The following is a 19,898-nucleotide window of genomic DNA, read 5'->3' on the forward strand; positions in this document are numbered from 1 at the left end:
GAATGAGAATCAGTCTATTTTCATTACACGTCAGTGCAACTTTTCAGATTTTCTGCATTTGTTTTTAAGAATGTATCATGAATCTGGCTGCCAAGGTTTAGTAATGACAGACTGACTTTACATTATACATTAAATACTAGTCAGTGTGATTATTATTTTAATAATTGTAAAAATCTCACAAAAGATTATCTTTTCTCAGTATGTAATATACGTATGTACTTTGTATATTTTTATTGGAATTTCTCAATACTGCATGTAATGCTGCACTGCATTTCTGCGAAGCATATATTTGATGCTTCCTTCGATTTTTGCCAAAACCAGGTACCTTAGAAGGCAGCATAATGATGTAATACTGTCACTGAGATTACTTAAACATATATCTCTCTATCACTTTCTTACCAAGCTCATTGTCTTTCTTTCAGCTGGTAAAGATGACTGTGAGAATGAGACGTTGTCTCCTGTAGGCCATTTTCCTCATGGCTCATCTTTCGACCTATCACCCTCAGACAGCTCTGGAGGGACTTACATGTGGGATGAAGAGGGAATGGAGGCACTGGGAAGCTCTGGACACCTCTGTGGAAGCTTTGGCTCTGATCTCAACAGTATGGTGAGTCCAAAACATTTTTTTTTAAAATGCAAAATTTATAAAAGAGAAGTACTACAGCAACATAACATTTTTTTTTCATAATTAGAGGATTACTGAGGTTACATATCTCTTTTTTATTTTTAGTAGTTGTTATTTAACTCCTGAAGCAATCCACCTGCAGCAAAGAAAGACCTCTAGACAACTATCTATCAACTAATCTTGTTTGCAAGCTCCTGAAATGCACAACACTGGTGATTTTTTTTTATGTGGTTAAAGTGAAGTCTGTCTTGTGTTCATAGCCCAGAGACTATGCATCTGAGATTACCCCAAATTGGCTCCTGCTGATATTCATTTGTCTTTCCCCTGGAAGCAGACGATCAGAATGTCAGCTTCATGGCATCAGTAAATAGGGAGATGACAGCAAAGTCAGACGAGAGAATGACTCAGCATTTATGCTTGCAGTGCTAGCCTTTATCCTCATTTGCATCTATGATAGCTTGTTAATTGCCTCTCCCTATAATGTTATTTATATTTAAGTATTTAAGCTGGCTTCTAAATTAATAAATTAGTCTAACTATGCCTCTGTTTTGTAAAATAGATTGTGTAAACATGAAATTTATTAGATTAGATAAATAACATGCGTATTTATATCACTACATTTTGCTAAATAATATTTGTTATTAATATTTGGCTCTGATACATAATTGACTGGTCTAAGAGAGACATCTTGTGGATATTTAATGTCATAGTTTGATGATATATATGCCTACTTTTGGGCTTAGTTTATGCTGCATGTTTGTTTAGTTACTTATGTGCATTGTGTATGAAGAAAAATTATGTGGTTATTGTGATTTTGCCATTTAGACTAAAATGTTATTCAGCAGTTTTATTACTTATCTTCAGATTTAATCAGAAACTACTGTATATAAGCTGTTTGTCACTAATCAAACAACAAAAGAATGTTTTAGCAGTTGCAGCTCATTCATGGACATGGGCTTTGTAAAGCACTCTGTGGTCAGTTTTTATGGAAACAGGGTCTTTAAGGTGAATACTGAGGTTTGCTTTCACTTTTGCTTCAGTGGTTCCATGCTGTTTGGACACAGTCTGTGTCAGTGTTTGACAGTCCCTATCATTCCCAAGAGCACAGTAGCCTCCTTAATTCTTAATGAAATGAATCTTGGAACAACCAGGAATCTTCCACACCACAGTGAGCAATCACTGCAAAAGGCCCTTGGTAAATGAGTTGAACAAGAACCTGAGACCATGTGTATAAATTGCATTACCTTTCCAATCTGGGCCTGAACCCTTAAAATTTGCAAAAAAAGCACCCGAAAGAATCTCTGACTGTGGGAAACAAAATTCTCTGATAACCTGCAGAACATGCCAGCTGAAGTAGTGCTGTGCAGCATCTGTAGTACCTTCAAGGACCACAGGGGGGCACCGGAAACTCACAAATATTCACTCTTCAAGAGTGCGTCTTCCATTTTAATAAGCTTATTGTACTACAGGAAGAGTTCTTTTACTCACCCTTGTGATGTTCCAAACACATATGACCTTCCTTTTTCCTTGGAACACACAATGAACTGTTTTGAAAAATGTTTTGCAGCTGATCTTTTTCGTAAAATTAAATGGGGAATGGGGTTTGTAGATTAATATATCATAAAGGAACTTGTATGACTTGTATGCACTATTGTTAAGTCTTAAGACTTCATACGATATGGAGGAATAGACCCAAATTCAGTTTCTTATTCAGTGGTTCTCCTTCACAACAGGTGTCAAATATTTGTTTGCATTATGCCAGGTTTCATGTCGATGTCATGACATTGATGCGGAAACCGGGCGTAAAACATGAATGTTTAAAAATGGGGAGAGAATTTTTGCCAAATTTTGTCCCTAACAATACAGACACTGTGCATCTGTGCATTGCGTATTACAGATTAATTGGATGTCACATCTTTCAATTCACCACTCTGCCTTGTTTTTCATCAGATGTGATAAAATACTGGCAAATTCATGACAATTCAATGTTGTGGCAACTGTGAGGGTGTAAATTAGGATGAAAAATCCCAATGTGTTGTAAGCAGCTGACAGTATCCACTTCTCTCATATATGTCTGATGCAGACCTTTTACTTTCAAATCGGTATATGTTTGATAAAAAAAAAAAAAAAAAAAAAAAAAAAAAAAATATATATATATATATATATATATATATATATATATATATATATATATATATATATATTTAGGCCTATTTATTTAGTGATTTAGGGGGCCATTATCTTAGATATTCCAAGAATAACATTAACAATGCAGTAGTCTCCAAATGGCTTGAAAATGTGTGTAGATTTAGTAATCAGAATTTCTGCCCATCCAAAAATAATAATGCATTTAATACATTCATTTAAATTCAGTTCAATTCATAACACAGGCAAAATATGTATTTTCATACAAAATACTATATTTGTATAGTACTTTTTACATCTTTTTAAGACTGATTGTTTAACTCTCATCTTTTGCCTTTGTGTAGACTTTGGACTTCCGTTTTGGAGAAACCTTGGTCAAACGAAAGTTAATTAGCAAATACAGTAAATACTGTAGCACACACACACACACACACACACACACACACACACACTGCGTCAAATATTAAACCAAGGCACCAAAGTGTCTCAGGATGCAACCATGCGAGATAAATCTGTTCTGCTCCCTCTCTCTGCCAGAACGTCTGTCACGCTCCGATATGAGCACTCCTCCTCTGATTGGCTGAGTCAGAAAGCATGATTTCCTCCCCACTGCTTATGAGTATTTCTTCAGACAGTCCAGTTGACCCAGTGTGCTGTGTGTCTGCACCTGCTCTCAGACTGGGTTATGCTGAGTTCAGGATATTAAAGTCATACAAATTTGTTTAAGATTTATGTGTCGGAGTCACTGTGTGTCCAAACCAGCTCAATTTATTGGAAGCCACGTAAGCCAATGTAAAAATTAATTCATGGAGGATGTATTTTAATCTTTATTTTCTGGGAAAATTTACCCGAAATGTTTTGATTTTCATATAGGACATGTCCAAACATTGCTGATTGCTCCACAAACCTGAAAAGGTCAAATAACTAACAGGTCAGATAAGACAGTGCTCCAGTAGAGTGCAGCATTTTTCCAACATAGTGAATCGCTACAAGATTGTTGTTTGCAAGAGAGACACTGAGATTATCCATAATACATAACTCTTTCTTTTGCTGTCTTATTCTCTCTTTTGGTCTCTTCTCACTTTCACTCTTGTCATATGGGCTTTCATTGCTCCTTTTTCAACATAGTATAGTCATTTGGGCTTTTTTCGTAGTTTGATGCATCTCCCTAGTTCTCCAGGCCCGTCTGTTGTTTTTCCCTGCCAAGCATCACTTGAGGGTCCACGCTATGGCACTGAATCCATTAAGATAACGTTTCTTTCTTTTTCTTTTTCTTTTCTGAAGGCAAAACCCAATCTATAACTGTTCCCAGACGAATCTGCAGGTTTGCTACAGCGTTGGATTTTAATTGTAATCAACAGTACAAAAGGTGTAACTAAATAACTTTTATTCCATTGTTTAAAAGTTTTAGGGTATAACAGGGCAAAAATGGCTCTGTGGAATACTTGATTCTGATTGGTGAGTCGTGACATTCTGAGGGCGCTTTTATTCCAAATACCATCAACATATATTAGATCAGCTTAGATCTACTTGAAGCCCTGGGTAGAAATGTGAATGCAAGTCTGTTTACAGGCGGAAAAGTGTGGGTCTTATTTCTTTAGGGCTGGACTGTTTCTTCCATTGTGAGGTCTTTCTGGTTTGTTCATTAGCTAGTAAAATGAGGTCATCTTTTAAGTTGCTTTGGTTGAGTTGCTTTGACTCAATAAAATAAAGCTTAAAGAAATACCAGCCTCTGGAACAGTGCTATATTATCAATATTTGTGGGGCATTAGATACCTGATAGAGCTGAACAAAGGGCACTGTGCATTGTACAGTAATTTCACAAGTTCCAATAAGCAACATTTTAACTTTGTAACTTTTGTTTAACATTGTAACACTCCCTCTAAACACAGCAAAAAGGGAGGATCTATTTTATGGAAAAGAGCAGTGTGAATGACCTCCATGACTTTTCTCTTTTTTTGTTGCATGGAAGAACAACAGTCAATGCCATTGGCGATATCGACAGGGTGCCGCCCCAGCAGAGCTGTCATAATGCACACTGAACTAGTGCTTAGTTTCACAGGATTTCTCCAATTCCAATCCTACCATATACCACATTGTGCCCACCTCCATCATCATCATCATCATCATCAAAAAAAAAAAAAAAAGAAGAAAAAAGAACACCCCATGGGACATCAGGAACACAAAAAAGCACATTGCCTCTGAAAAGCAGAATTATATTATTAATTACAAAACTAGTTTTTGAAACCTTTAGGGTGATACAAGACCTTTTTTAACCTTTCTTTGCAATAATGACTGGCTGATGTGCATTATATCCTTTAATTAAATGCATTTTAGTTGTTTAAGACTTTCATTGGTGCTTTTATGAAACATGAAGTGTTAGAATCTATTGTTAGAACCTAACCAACTGCATGGACAAGAGCAAACAGTACCATTTTTCACAATTAAGAAATACAAATGCTATACAGTTTTGGAACAAAAGTACACTTGAGTATTTTCAAGTGAGCTAATGATTTAATTAAGAGTTTTCACAGTCATACCAGTCCCTTGTAATTGTAAACCAATAGACCTTATTCCAAGGAAGGTTCTGTTTAGTTGAGGTTTTGTCCTTCATTCATTTGCTGTCTGGTGCAAAAGTAAAAAAACAGATAAAGTAAATACAACAGACATTAAGTCAACTTAGTTTTGTTTTTTTACACCTTTGCTTTTTTGTCCCTCCCTATAACTACTGCCTAGTGTGCTACAGATTTTCAATACAGTGTGTTCAGACGGTCACACGCCACTGACACAAGAATCTCTCTGAAATACTGATTAGTGACTTTCTCTTCTACTCCCTTTGCTTCTAAAATCTACTTCTCGAAACCCCTTTTCCCTTTTCTCTGTGGTAATCTTTCAGCCGTGTATTATTTTCTGCTTTTTTCCGCTTTGTTGCCAGACTCATAACAGTATAACTACTTTAGAAATTGTTCAAAAGCACACCAATGTCAAGAAATCCAAAAAGGACGGTTTAGGAGATGTGTTTCTCATGTAAACCTTGAGGGCCTGTTGTGAAGACTCTTGGGGTGACATCCTGTTCACTAAAGGAATTATACAAATAGGATGGTTAAATCTATTAAAGCTATCATCTTAAATTGCAATCATTACAATATGAAAATTTCGAAATTGAGACACGAAATTGAATTTTTTCAGTTCTTGATAACAATGTTGATTTTGCAGCCAAAATGAATGCTTTTGAGTATGTCCCTTTCATGTATTTCGAGAAAAGCCGGTATTCTAAAAGATTAAATAGATTTTCTGATAGAAAACTTAATTTACACATTAAAATTAAATCAACAAATTGAAAAATAACCCTATTTAACTTATTCCCATTGTCTTTATTGCTTGATTATTAGATATACAGATTCTTAATTACAATTAGATACCGTACTTTTCAGACTTTAAGTCGCACCTGAGTATAAGTCGCATCAGTCCAAAAATACGTCATGACGAGGAATAAAACATATATAAGTCGCACCGGACTATTAGTCGCATTTATTTAGACCCAAGAACCAAGAGAAAACATTACCGTCTACAGCCGCGAGAGGACGCTCTATGCTGCTCAGTGTAGACTACAGGAGCACGGAGCAACATCTCTGGCAGTATAGAGCGCCCTCTCGCTGCTGTAGACGGTAATGTTTTCTGTTAGTTCATTTCTCTTGGTTCATGTCAAATTAATTTTGATAAATAAGTCGCACCTGCCTATAAGTCGCAGGACCAGCCAAACTATGAAAAAAAAGTTGGACTTATATACGGTAGTTACTTTTTTATTTCAAAATGTTTGTGTTAATTTTGAAGCATATAGTATTTCACATCTAACTGGTTGGTGAGACAAAAAAAAAAAAAAAAGTTTATTAATCAAAAAGCAAGCCCTGAAAAGCAAGCTTCCTAGGTGTAAGCAGCGAGCTAGACAATCGTATCTTTTTGAATAGAGCCGGACAAATCTGGGCCATGTTTGAAAGACTGTAGCTCCATGAAGGCTTGGAGGCTGTATAAGAAATGGTCTTTTGTTGTCTTAATGAAAAAAGGCACCATGAAATAGCAAATTACTGTCTGATGGGAGAGAAAGGCCAAAAATGGAGCAGACAGTAAAGCTCATTCAGGAGCAATGCCTATGTCTCGGGCAGAGGAAAAACAGGCTGCTCTGAGAGCTAGATAATGATCGCTCCCAAATACATTGTTATTCAGTTTCTACTGCCAAGGTCAGATTTTCTTTTCTTGCATCTGTTCTTACTGATGAGTTAGGCAAGCATTTGCTAGACCATGTTTGAAACTATGTCTCTCCCCCTTTTCTTTTCATCACTTTATTATAAAACCTTGGTCCAGTCAATAGTCTGTGATATGTACAGTATCAAGGCTAGATAGTTGATGCTGTTGAGGCCATGTTTCTTACAGAATACATTTTTAAATTATGGTGGATGACATCACTCGTTATAATAAAGCAATGTCACAAGAGGAAGAATGTGTAATGGCTGTATGGCCATTGATTTTAGCAAATAGACTGAAATGAGTTTGCTACTATTAGGATAAAAAAAAGTATCATATTATTTTCACATAAGTCATATAGATTGCCCCTTTTAGATTTATTATGAAACTATAATATTTATGTAATACATGTATAATAATAAATAAAAGTCTATGAAGAATTTTTCTGTGAAGAATTGATGTTGGTGCATGGCACTGTTATCATCTCCTCTTCTTCTTGATGGTGCTGTTTGTCGAGGCTGTTGATCTGCTCCATAACACTTTAAATTAGCAATTTCACATGAGTAGGAGTATGATCTGGCTCAGCAAGGCTATGATTACCTGCGGCCTGAGGTCGCATCGTGATATAGAGGCATTGTACACAACTGCGAGTGTGATATTGATTGGAAGTGAAAATGAATTCATTCACCCCAATGGAAAGCGTATTTACACTTTCTGATTTGCTTCCTATCACCTATATCAGAAGTTCCTAAACTTTTTTTTTTTTTTTTTTTTTACCAGCTAAATCCAGTTTTGTCAGAGCTGCACACTTTTATTGTCTTGCACAGTTTAATTCTCACACTTTAATAGTAGGCCTATTTACTGTATAGGCTGTGTGACTTTTACTCAGGTGCTAGTGATCGTGACAATACTTAGCATAATATCATCAGACAGTGATACGGCTGCGTTTCACTGGCCGAGACTATAAAACAAACTTTGGTCCTTGGTGGCATTTGTTCTGATTTTATCCTGCGTTTTCGAAATAGGCTGTTCCCCTCTGAGTTTGCAAATATTGTCATGCCGTGAGTAGATAGCCAGTCATGGGGAAAAGTCATTTAACGGAGGTCCAGCATATGAGAACTGTTCCTTGCTTGAATACGCATCAGTTGTCTTCCTTCCTCCTTCAGAGAAGTCTACTCTGCCCATTGATTTCTCATCCTGAAATTACCCATCCTTATCTTTTAAATTTGTTTGCTGTTCTCCTTTTAGCTAAAGGGCATCTTCTGCACCCCTATTCCTGAAAAGCGATTTGTTGTTGTTTTCGTTTCTATGTTGTAAGGATGGTTTAGGGGAGGAAGGAAGTTCAAAATGTCACTTATGCATTTGTTCTGGTAAACTGAGCAAAAATGTATTTATTTATTTTTCCTGAAGTAATTGCTGTACCTCATTCCATACTGAAATAGTTTGTGTTGCAGCTCTGAAAAAAATAAATAAATAAAAAATCATACCGAAGTAGAGAATAATTTTCTCAAATATAAGGCATCTGTCTTAAAGAATTGAACCTGCTTCTTTACAAAAACTTGTCTGAAATTGTTGGACTGAGGTCTGCTGTCACATAGGATAGATAGCAACGATCCTGGCTTAACTCTCTTTTTACGTTTTACATTTAAGGACATTCTCAACAACCTGGAGAATGTAGAGTCATGTGACCTGGAGGAAGATGACCTCATGTTGGATTTGGACTTGTCTGAAGATGCATCCTTACACAGCGGTGAGTGATAGTGTAAACTCAGCAAAACCATCCGGTAACACTTTCTATGAAGCCCATATTTATAATACATTATAAGGGAATTCGTAAGGCATGATAATGAATGCGTAATCAACAATCAATGAATCAACAAACAGAAATAACAAATATTGCTACTGCAGTGCAGTGTGACTGCATCATATAATAATTGCTGTTAATAATATTCATCATTTTAATTTTTCAAAAAAATCCTGTCATACATGCACAAACTGACAGTCACCACTTATAAGCTACTACTAAATATTGCAGAAACATACTTTTCTATAAAGTTGCTTCGTAATGAGTAGTATTGTAAAAAGCACTATACACATAAACTTGAATTGAATAATGTACTTTTTTAAAACCTATTATCTCATGATTAATCATAACAACAGTTTTAATCCATTATAATATTTACTTATTTGTTATAGCTGTCAGGGTTGGCAAGGGAGGAACTCAAGTGCAGACAGGGATCACAACACAGGATTTATTTAATACAAAAAGGGGAAAACAACAGCTAGGGCGGAAACTAAACAGGACAGGATTGACATGACAAACAAACTCTTAACACTAACTTCAACCAAACACTCACGGTAATACAAGGACTTCAGAGGTACAGCACAATCACAAATGTAGCACAATCACAAATGTGGAACAATCACAAATGTGGAACAATCACAATGAACGGACGCAAGACAGAGCACACTAAGAGATCTAAATAGGAGGAACAATTAAGACACGACAGGTGACACAGATAGGACAATCACGACAAGACTAGGATAACAAGGGGGGCGGGGCAAAGGAACGAGACAACACAAGCACATGGCCCAAAGACAAGGCCATGTGCTTGTACACAAAACACGGGTCTGCCATGATCCTGCCTCAAGACTAGGAAAAATCAAGGACACGAGGGCAGAATCATGACAATAGCTTTAAAAGATTATGATGATTTAAAATACACAATGAACACAATGCATCCACTTTGCTCACAATGGATTATATTTCCCATAGTTATAATGTAATCTTGTCATTGTTAACTTGTTACTTTCCTTAAAGCAGACAAAGACAACTTTTACATAATAACAACAACAATAAAAAAAACAATAATTATATAAAATTAATAAAAAATATTTAATGCATTACTCAGTCTTTTTAATGACTTAATAATATCTTTATAATTTGTTATAAATACAGGCTTAATAGAAAGTGCTACTGTTAAACAAGACATAAACTGAACGAATTTCACAGGCATAGGATGTATAGAACGAGTTCCTGAACAAAGGGACGCAGTGAGTTTAGTCACCAGCAGCTTTAGGCAATATACAGCACATCTCATGAGCTGAACCAGATTTGCTTGTTCTTGCTGTGAGATGTTACCCCACTCTTCCACCAAAGCCACTTGCAGGTTCTTGATCAGATCATTATAACTGTGACCTTCATTGTCTAGGGCCTGTAAACCTTTTGTGTCCTAAGGACTGTTTCACAGCTGCATGAGGAATAATTGTTTATGGATCATTGAACAGTTAATGAAGAACATTGTTTAAACCATGTCAGACATCTCCTGTAAAGGGACATTTCTTCCCCACGGTATAAAAAAATCTGATTTTTATAATGTTAAATTAAGTGCACGGAATTAAAGGAAACTGATTCAATACTTCCACAGCAAGTTTTCAACAAATGTTTTACCGTACACTGCTCTATGCCATCACTGTGATATCTTTATATGAGGGAGAGACAGAGTTTGATGTCATTCTCAAGTGGAGCTTTAGATATTATGCTCAGTTGTGAGCTTTTACTAGAGCTTTTTTTCTGCAGTATCTGAATAATGAATACAGAGCTGGCAGAAGTTCTGACCGTGTAGGAGTATAAATTCACTTGTGGATCTGTCCTTATCTTCTCCTTAAAGGGATAGTCTAGCCAGAAATGAAAAATTTGGTCATAATTTACTCACCCATAAGTTGTTCCAAACCTGTATGCATTTCTTAGAAGATATTTTGAAGAATATGGGTGACCAAACAGTTAATGGTTCCCATCGACTTCCAAAAAATAAAAAAATGACCATAGAGTACAGTATGTCCTTATAGAATGTCTTATTTATATTGCTGTTTGTCATTATGAATGTTGCCTTAGACTTTTACTTGGTTAATAATAAAACAGTCAAATAAATGCCTTAGTCATGTATTACAGGAAGGACATAATATATATTTAGATACCTGAATATTATAGAGAGGGGCAGTTTGACATGGGCCAGTCATGTCAACCTCAAAAAACTCTCACAAACTAGTTCTTGATATACTTATCTGTTGTAGACACTGATGGGACGTCACCTTATGAATGCTCTGAAAAAGATGGCTGGCCAACTCCGAGGAGGAGACGACAGCAGTACTGGGGCAGGCATGATCAGTTCCACTGTGAAGACAGGTGACCTTTTCGTTCAAGCATTTTGACATTTGGTGAAATTATTGTACATTTTGTCAGTGATCATCGCAGTGTGTAAGAGCAATACATTGTCATATTTTTTTCTAGGTTAGTGCAACCCTTAGTCCCCTGGACTAATGTGTTTAGCATCAAATCTGGTCAACTTTACACCTTTTTTTATTGGTGCAAAGTTTAGTGTTTAGGGATTGGAAAAATGTGCCTTTACCTATAATTTTATAAAACTCTGAAAACATACCTACATAAACAATTCAATGCAATGCAATGAACACTAGTTGTAGTAAAACACCACCAACTTTTTTTTTTTCTTTTCACACCAACTATGTTTACGCTACAAAGACGTATTTATTTTGCGTAGCTCCTATGTTATGACCACAAAACACTTTTACCATAATGTATGACTAATACATTTTGAAGTTCGCATCACATAGTCGGCTTATTCATCAGCAAGAATCAACATAATATCATTTAGCAGAACTTGTCACTAAAGGCACACTTTTCCAATGACCTGGGTTAGGCAAAACCAATGCGAATTGCGTAAAGTTAGCTGTTTCCATTTTTGAGTCCATTATGCAGCAGATACAGTAGCTGTAAACAGACTGTGAGTGGGCTGACGTAAAGCCATCTGAGGCTAAATCTAACCTAAAAAAAGATAAGCAAATGTTTTTTTTTTTTTTTTTTTTTTTTTTTTTTTTAGAAAGAATACCCACATTCTGACGGCAGTTTTAAACTGTGTTTATTATATTTTTCATTGTTTACTTTCTGTCTGACCTACAGAAGTGGAATTTTGCAGTCTTTTGATGGGCGTAAGGAACAGGGACTGGAGAGGTCAGGGTCAAACCATGTGACACTGGATGAGTTGACTCTGAAACACATGGCTCAAGACTGCTCTTCTGTCAAAGAACAGCTGCTTCAACTGAAGACTCTGTTTCAGGTCAGACACAAATTAATGCTTTGCATATGTAACCTGGAGCAACTGGAGACTTGGTTTGTTGCTCACACTGCACTTTATTGCAATTTATTTATTAAAATAATAAACAAAATTATAAATAAAGTGCAGTGATACTATTATATTTTAAAATAGAAATGAGTGATAAATAAAAATACACTTATTTTATGGTACACCTAAAAATGCAGTGTAAATTGTAATTTTCTTCTGTTTCTTTTTTCTTTCATTATTTTTATTAATTGTAATCATTTTCATACCTAAACTTTATTTTGGTGGGTTGCCAGCAAGTAAGTATATGTGCTGCCCAGTTTTAGTGTTGCCAAGTGAAGTGCATTAATGAATGAAATGTCACAGTTTTTCTTCTCGCTCTGAATCTAGCAGTGGATAGTCTAGATTTACGCTTTCAGTACGAATGAAAATTCAGTACAGTATTACAGCTTGCCAATCTAAAAAGATGTTTGTTCTTTCACAGCTGTCAACCATGTCGGTGTGCAAATAAACTTATTTACCTAGTGCATTTTTTTATTTTGGTCGTACATGCACGGCAGGTGAACAAATGAGGTCAGCAGTCAGAACCTGTGCAAGCGGTAGCACAGTGAAAACCAGAGAGAAACAATAACATCAGAAACTCAGCTAATCAAGGTGTTCACGGCTTCCTAGAAAGTCACAGGCAGGTCTGTCTAAAGAGACATTGTTGCCAGATCTTGCTAGGAAAAATAACAAAAGAAAAGCAATTTTCAACTTTATTAACTGCATAAATTGGAAAATAAACAAGCCCAGAGATTCTTATGGTATTACTATGAAAGTGGAAATGACAACACTGTAAGAGAGCAGCTTTACAAGCATAAACAATTTGGCTTGGTTTAGTTAAAATTGGTTGATAATATTACTTTGTCAAAAATAGCTTATACCAACCAGGTTTCAAACTTTTTTTTTTGTTGTAAGTGGCAAAATGCCAAAACATGGTTTACACACAGTGTTAATCAAAACACAGCTGACATCGTGGAAGCCAGAGGCAGTACAATCTGATTTCAGTAGTGTTTACAGTGAAGTCTAGATAAACACAAGATGATAGTCATGTGCTTTAAAACAGAATTAATTACCAAAATTTCACTACCTAGTAATCACTGCATGAGAAGCAACCTTCATTTAATGGAAAAGTTAAGATAAAATAATTTAAACTTTCCCAAATTTAATTGCAATTAAATATTTTCCAGTGTGCTTTAATGTAATGTAACTTATTAGATCATCTACTTTTAATTTTCATTACATTAACATTTACATTAAGTCATTTAGCAGACACTTTTATCCAAAGCGACTTACAAATGAGGACAATGGAAGCAATCAAAATCAACAAAAGAGCAATGATATACAAGTGCTATAACAAGTCTCAGTTAGCTTAAACACAGTACACGGCACAGCAGGGCCTTTAAATAATATAATAAATAAAAAGAAAACAGATAGAATAGAAAAAGAATAGAGCAAGTGCGTTTTCAGCTCATTTATTTGGCTGCTGTCATTAACTTGAGTCAAATCATGCTCTAAATTAATGCAAGTGTAATGCGACTCATATCTCACCCTCATAATTTTTCAGGAATGCACCAATAATATTTTCCTTGATGGTCTGGATGTATGCTGTAATGTATGTTGTGTTCAGAAATGCAATTTTCATGCAATATAATAAAGAAAGAAAAAAATAACAAAACATCATTCCCCCAGCACAATTAATTTTCTTTGCTGACAAAATATCAATATGTGTCTACAGCAACGATTTCTGCGGCAAGACAGAAAAACTAAAACTTTTATTTTATTTTTTATTTTATTTTATTTTTCAATGGGTGATAATTGGTTTGATTCTAAACAAGATAATGGTCCGCTATTATTATAGAGAAAAATATTGGATTGCTGCTGCTTTATTTTTTTGAGCAATTAAAAATGTGACGACAGGAACAGTCAATATACCATGAAAAGCGCACCCTTTTGTATGCTCCAGTAAAAGCAGTATTAACAAGGGTTAACGCCAATGGTTGGCTTGTAGTCTAACCACTGTTTGCACATAAGTAACCAAGACCCTTGAATTTCAATTTGATACTGGGAAGCGCTTTCTATGAGCTGTATTCATAGACCTGTTTTTCTGAAAGCTTTGGTGTAATATGAACACTGTCCAACAACCTTCTAATCAATTATCGAGGTTAAGTTATAAGTCTAGTAACTAGCAACTGTTTGAATGTCAGCATTCTAAAACTGGGAAACGCCAATATGTAGTACTTGTTGGTGTATGTACAAATGCAGATGTAACATCTGACTGTTTATTCAGGGTATTGGTCCACAAACACTGTATTTTTAAGATGATGTCTCACAAAATATGTGAGATATGTATTATTTTTTTTTCTATTCTGATGCACTCAACTTTGATTTTTTTTTTTTTTTACTATTTATATATAGATCCAGATTTTTTCCCACAAGTAAGTTCCTTAGTTTTTGTTTGACTGTTGGATAAAAATACAACAGTCCAGAGTATAAAAAAGACCTTGATAATATATTAACATTATCAAAAAGCTAATTTCTTGGGTTTCTTTTTTCAAATAACTTTTATCTCAAGAGATGCATTACATACATAGTAATAATGGCTGTTTGTGTCTCTTTTATTAGTAGGTAGATAAAAAATGTATGCATACATATATTTTTTGGCCCTATGACTTCACGTTGACTTGAAATGAGAGGATAGTAGAGAGAAAAAAGGAAATAATTGGTGAGAAAATCTTTGGGTAATGGGGCTGACAAATGATGCAAGAATCACACAGTGCTAATTGCTAGGGCATGGATCTGCATGCCATCCAAAGGACATTTACACTCATTGGTGAAGTTGGTGATTTGATGCAACAGTTACCATTGGGTTCAAAGTTTTGAGACTTTTGAGGACTTGCAACTAAATAGTGAGGTCAAGAGGTAAAGATTCTACCAAAGGGGGTGTAGAATGACTAGTATCAGCCAGGAGCACAATGACACTGTGTCTCCAGTGATAAAACTGATGTCAGAGTAAATGCATATAATGGAGCTAGCTCCTACTTTTGTTAACATCTGGCTAGTTTGCTATTCTGTGTCACAGTGTCTAGTTCAGGGGTGCAGAGATGCAGGTGAGAGTGCACCTAACTTGAACTTTTGTACGCAGCTGAATGCAGAACTTTGTATTAGTTTGTATTTCTGGTCTTCAATTATTCACATACAAACAAACGACAGTCAGTGGGGCAAAAAAAGTGTAACCATCTCTACACCCTGAGGAACTCTTACAATATAACATATGGCTCAACTGCAGAACTGCATGATTTATTTTGGTATGTGGTTTGTTTTAGATGGAGACAGATGGTTCAGCTGAAGATACTGAAGAGCCTCATACACCACAATCCAATGACCAGTCTTCATTTGATCAGAAGGTAAGATCTTGTTACGGTCTTATTTAAAGTTCTTGTTCTTTCTTATATCTCTTATATCTTATATACTTTTTCAAGTGGGGTTTGCAAAAGGGTAACCATACATTTGAAGCCATATTTCATATTTACATTTTTGAGCACAATAATAATTTTCCAGGTTCATCTAGCTCTGTAATATCATCTTTTCATCCATAGAAATGCAAAGCAGTACTTCTTATTCAATTATAAGAGAAAATATGAAAAGGTCCCACTTTATATTAAGTGGCATTAACTTTATGTACTTACATCAAAAAAGTAAGTACAATGTACTTATTGTGTTCACATTGTATTACAAAACAGTTTTGCTGCTATTGAGGTGAGAAACGAGTAAGGACAGGAACAGATTTGGTGGTATGGGTAGGTTTAAAGCTGGGTCAACAGTATCATAAATGTAATTACAGAAATTAATTACAGATGTAATTACATGGTGGTGTTTTTAAAATACAAGTACAATGTAAAAACGTACACAGAAAGTGCATGGTACCAAATTATGAATTAAAATGTAAATAGTAGTTAAGGCCACTTAACATAAAGTGGGATCCAATATAATTATGTGGTATGAATCTTTTTTATATCTGGTTTTTGTGAGATCTTGCTCAGTTTTTTGAAAGACATGACTCTGTCAATTAATTCAGTGTTTCGGGAAAAAAATTAAAAAAGAAAAGAAAAGAGTTGGACCCACTTTATATTATTTTTAACTATACTGTACTAACATTGGGATTAATCATTTGATACAAAGTACTTATTACTTGCATACGTTTAAATGTTTTTATATTGTACTTACATTTTTATAATGTATGCATGTAATTACACTTTTGAACCATTTTTTTACCCTGTAATCTACTCTTAATCCTGACTATACAACTAAAGCTGTCCTTAACCTTTCCTGTTTCCCATGTCAATAGCAGCTAGAGTGATTTGCAATACAACATAATAAGCTGTGCACAATAAAACTGTAAACAAAGTAGAATATTTATATTAAAAATGTATTCATTTTGGATAGGAATGTATTTTATCTGGTCGCTGTTTCTTTTTATCACAATGTCTAATCCAATTTTTAACTCTCAATATTAAATAATGAAAGTTTTTATTTAATAAAGTTGTTTTAGATGGAGATTAGCACATTAACTTTTCTGCATATTTAGCACTGATTTTTTTATTTATTATAAAAGCGTTGTTTTAGGTTTTTTTTTTTTGCTTTATTTAAATGAACAAAAATTGACTAACAGTTAGGTCATGCTTATGAGACTTGGGACATTTGATGAGGCAAAGTCATTCAAGCCAACAGCTCTGACAGAAACAAGAGCTTAATTTACAGTAAATGAGCTGACATTTTGCGTTATTAACATTATGCTGTAAACCTGATTTGAGATTAATTTACCAACAGCAGAGCCAACTCACCTCAAAACAAAAACAAATAATAACATTAAATTATCATGTTAGGCTAATAACTGATCACATATGACTAAGCAAAAAGCTTCTGATTGAGCAAAAAAGATACAGGTTTATCTCGTCTTCTGTTATTTTCTAGGTGGCACTGCTCCTGAAAGAGGTTCAAGAACTGAGAAATGAGCTCAGAAGCAAAGACAGGATGATTGCTGAACTTTCCCAACAGCTCGTACGTATTATAGTCTAAATATTTGCTTAATAGACTTGACTTCACAAATCAACCAAAATGCACAAAGACACCAGTCTAAAGTCACTGTAGAAAAAACAACAAGTTCCTGAAAAAACAAACAGATGTGATGAGACCTGTGTTTCATTTATATGCTGTTAATTATAGTGTTAATTGTAGCACGTGTGCAGACTTCTATGTACACATCTTAAAAATAATCTATTAATTATTTGTTCATGTTTTTGCAGTACCCAATATACAATGGAAACTATTCATGATTTGCAAAGGTTTATCATGTTTACTAATCATTAGTACCTTTATGAGAAGTCATCTCAATGGCAAAATGTGTTCCTGAAAGACCTGAATTTACCCTATTCACTCATCTTTACTAATCATTTATTAATCAATTGTTCATGTTTTTGCAGCAGCCAAAAGTTTAAACTATTCCTAATTATCTAATTATCTATCTTTATGGGTTTGCACTTTAATGTAACAAGCTTTCTGTAACAAATACGTAACAGATTGTCATTTTGGTGCAAAAGAAAAAAGGTTTATAATACTCTATATTACTCTGTATAATACTCTTCAGTATATCACTGAACAGGATATTCCTTGAACCATAAATAAACAGGGACAAAAAATTTTTTTTTCATTTGGAACTGAAAGTTTAATGACTTTTGTAAGCATTTTAACTAGGGCTGCCCCTTTATAGTAGACTAACCTTTAGTCGATGAGAAGAGGTTTGGTTGACCAAAATTTTATAAGTATTAAAAATAGTATTTATAGTATAGTAATACTCTGTCATTTTGGTCATACAGAGAAAAGTAATACATCTTTCGAATCCATAAAGCCTCTTCTGTTATTTGTGTGCACTCTCTATAACAACAAAACATTGTGCTTTTGTAAAATAATGACAGGATGCGCTTTGTGCCATCTCGGTGTAAAATTGCCTTACAGACATGAATTTTCAAATTAAACAATTCATATCTGAAAAAACAAAAACAAAACAAATATTCTTTGTTACAATGTAATCCGTATAAAACGTACATGCAGTTGCATCCACTACTGTGGAGATGATGAGTCAGTGTCCCCGACTTCATATCTGAAGCCGAAAATAGAAAACTCTAGTTTATCAGTAGATTATTAAAATGCTAATGCAGTTTAATCTTACTGTTTTCCCCTGATACATTCATCATCATTGCTTCTGCTGGTGTGCTGTGGCAAGCTTTATGTGTGCGCTAATTAGGCAATGTAGGCAATTAAAGGCTCATTATCATGATTTAATGGCTTATTAATTAACAGGTGATTAGTCGACTAATGCTTAAAATGAACGACCAGAGGCGACCAGACAAATCCTTAGTTGAGGGCAGCCCTAATTTTTATTACATGAAATAATAATTTGTTAGAACATTATCTAATGTTTAATAAATTTATTAGCAAACATTAACACACATTATATCACACTTTTTGAAAAAATATTAATAAATGATCCAGTAAATATTATATAAAGTTTGTTAATGATTTATTAATGAAAGTTATTATAAAGTGTTACCCTATATATAGAATTAATTTAGAATTTTATTTTTATTTCTATTCATAGTCTTCTCCAAAAGAAGATATGCATTTCTGCTGCTTGCAGGAGTCAGAGACTAACATGGAGTCACTGGAGCACCAAGACAAGGATACTCAAACCTTGTGGAAGGCACATAATGTGAGTATATACTGTATGCAGAGATAGAAAACATGTTCAGGGGCAGTTTCATCATTAAAGTGTTGGGTACATAATACATTGTGATGTTTGTTTCATGTAACCAGCTTCATATGTATGGATTTTCTGATGTAGTGAATTTGCTGTTTAATTCACCTGATATAGCATTAAAACTATGATGCAGAGTACTTGGGTACGAGTCCTGTAAAAACAAGTCACGAAATAGCTCAAAGACTTGTATAAGCAAACTAAAGTTGACATGGTTACTTAGGCAAATGTGTGTTTTCTTTTGTTAACACTATCAATTAGGATTAAGTTAGGGCTTGTTTATATGGTACTTTATTTTAAAAGATCTGACTCCTATGTTACACTGCATCACATAGGGACAGTTGCATTGTGTTTGCTAACTGAAAACTCTTTAGTGTATATTCAAAGATTCACAATTTGTTGAGTATATTAATGGCAGTATTTTCCTAATGTCATATTTCATCCAAAAAAGAGAATTCTGAGATCTTTTATTCACCTTTATGTCATTAAAAATCTGAAAGCCTCTCTTTCTTCTGTGAAACATGAAAGAAGATATTTTGGGTGAACTATCCTTGTAAAGCTGTGGTGTGTGATTTGTGCATCATTGCAACAAATTGCTAAAAATATACTTGTTTCTAGAACGCTACTTAAAATCACTTCTTTTTATAAGTTATATTAGCAACTGAAAAGTGACCATTTGAGGGTTGGTGTGTTCACCAGCATGGTTCTTTTGGTTAGTCAACCATAATGAAAAATCCACACATGGAACAGTTTTTATTTGTTCTGTACCAAAATGTGTTCTAATAGAAGTGCCACTGGTAATGCCATTGGATTCTGAAGAAAGTCTGTCAGTAGTCTTGGGAACATAATTGTGTGAAGGATCTGACACATTTCTTGCTGGATCTGGAGGAAATCC

General features: G+C 34.6%; 1 protein-coding gene across 1 annotated transcript in view; it reads left to right on the top strand.

Annotated features, from left to right (window-relative positions):
* Positions 1 to 19,898, top strand: part of ccser2b (coiled-coil serine-rich protein 2b) — a 49,741-nt gene that overhangs the window by 17,729 nt on the left and 12,114 nt on the right. Inside the window, 7 exon segments of the mRNA XM_052610799.1 lie at positions 423 to 607; positions 8,663 to 8,762; positions 11,087 to 11,198; positions 11,991 to 12,147; positions 15,516 to 15,596; positions 17,164 to 17,250; positions 18,848 to 18,958. Coding sequence (XP_052466759.1) covers positions 423 to 607; positions 8,663 to 8,762; positions 11,087 to 11,198; positions 11,991 to 12,147; positions 15,516 to 15,596; positions 17,164 to 17,250; positions 18,848 to 18,958 — 833 coding nt within the window.

This window comes from Carassius gibelio, chromosome A12, assembly GCF_023724105.1.
Source record: "Carassius gibelio isolate Cgi1373 ecotype wild population from Czech Republic chromosome A12, carGib1.2-hapl.c, whole genome shotgun sequence".
Taxonomy (NCBI): Eukaryota; Metazoa; Chordata; class Actinopteri; order Cypriniformes; family Cyprinidae; genus Carassius; species Carassius gibelio.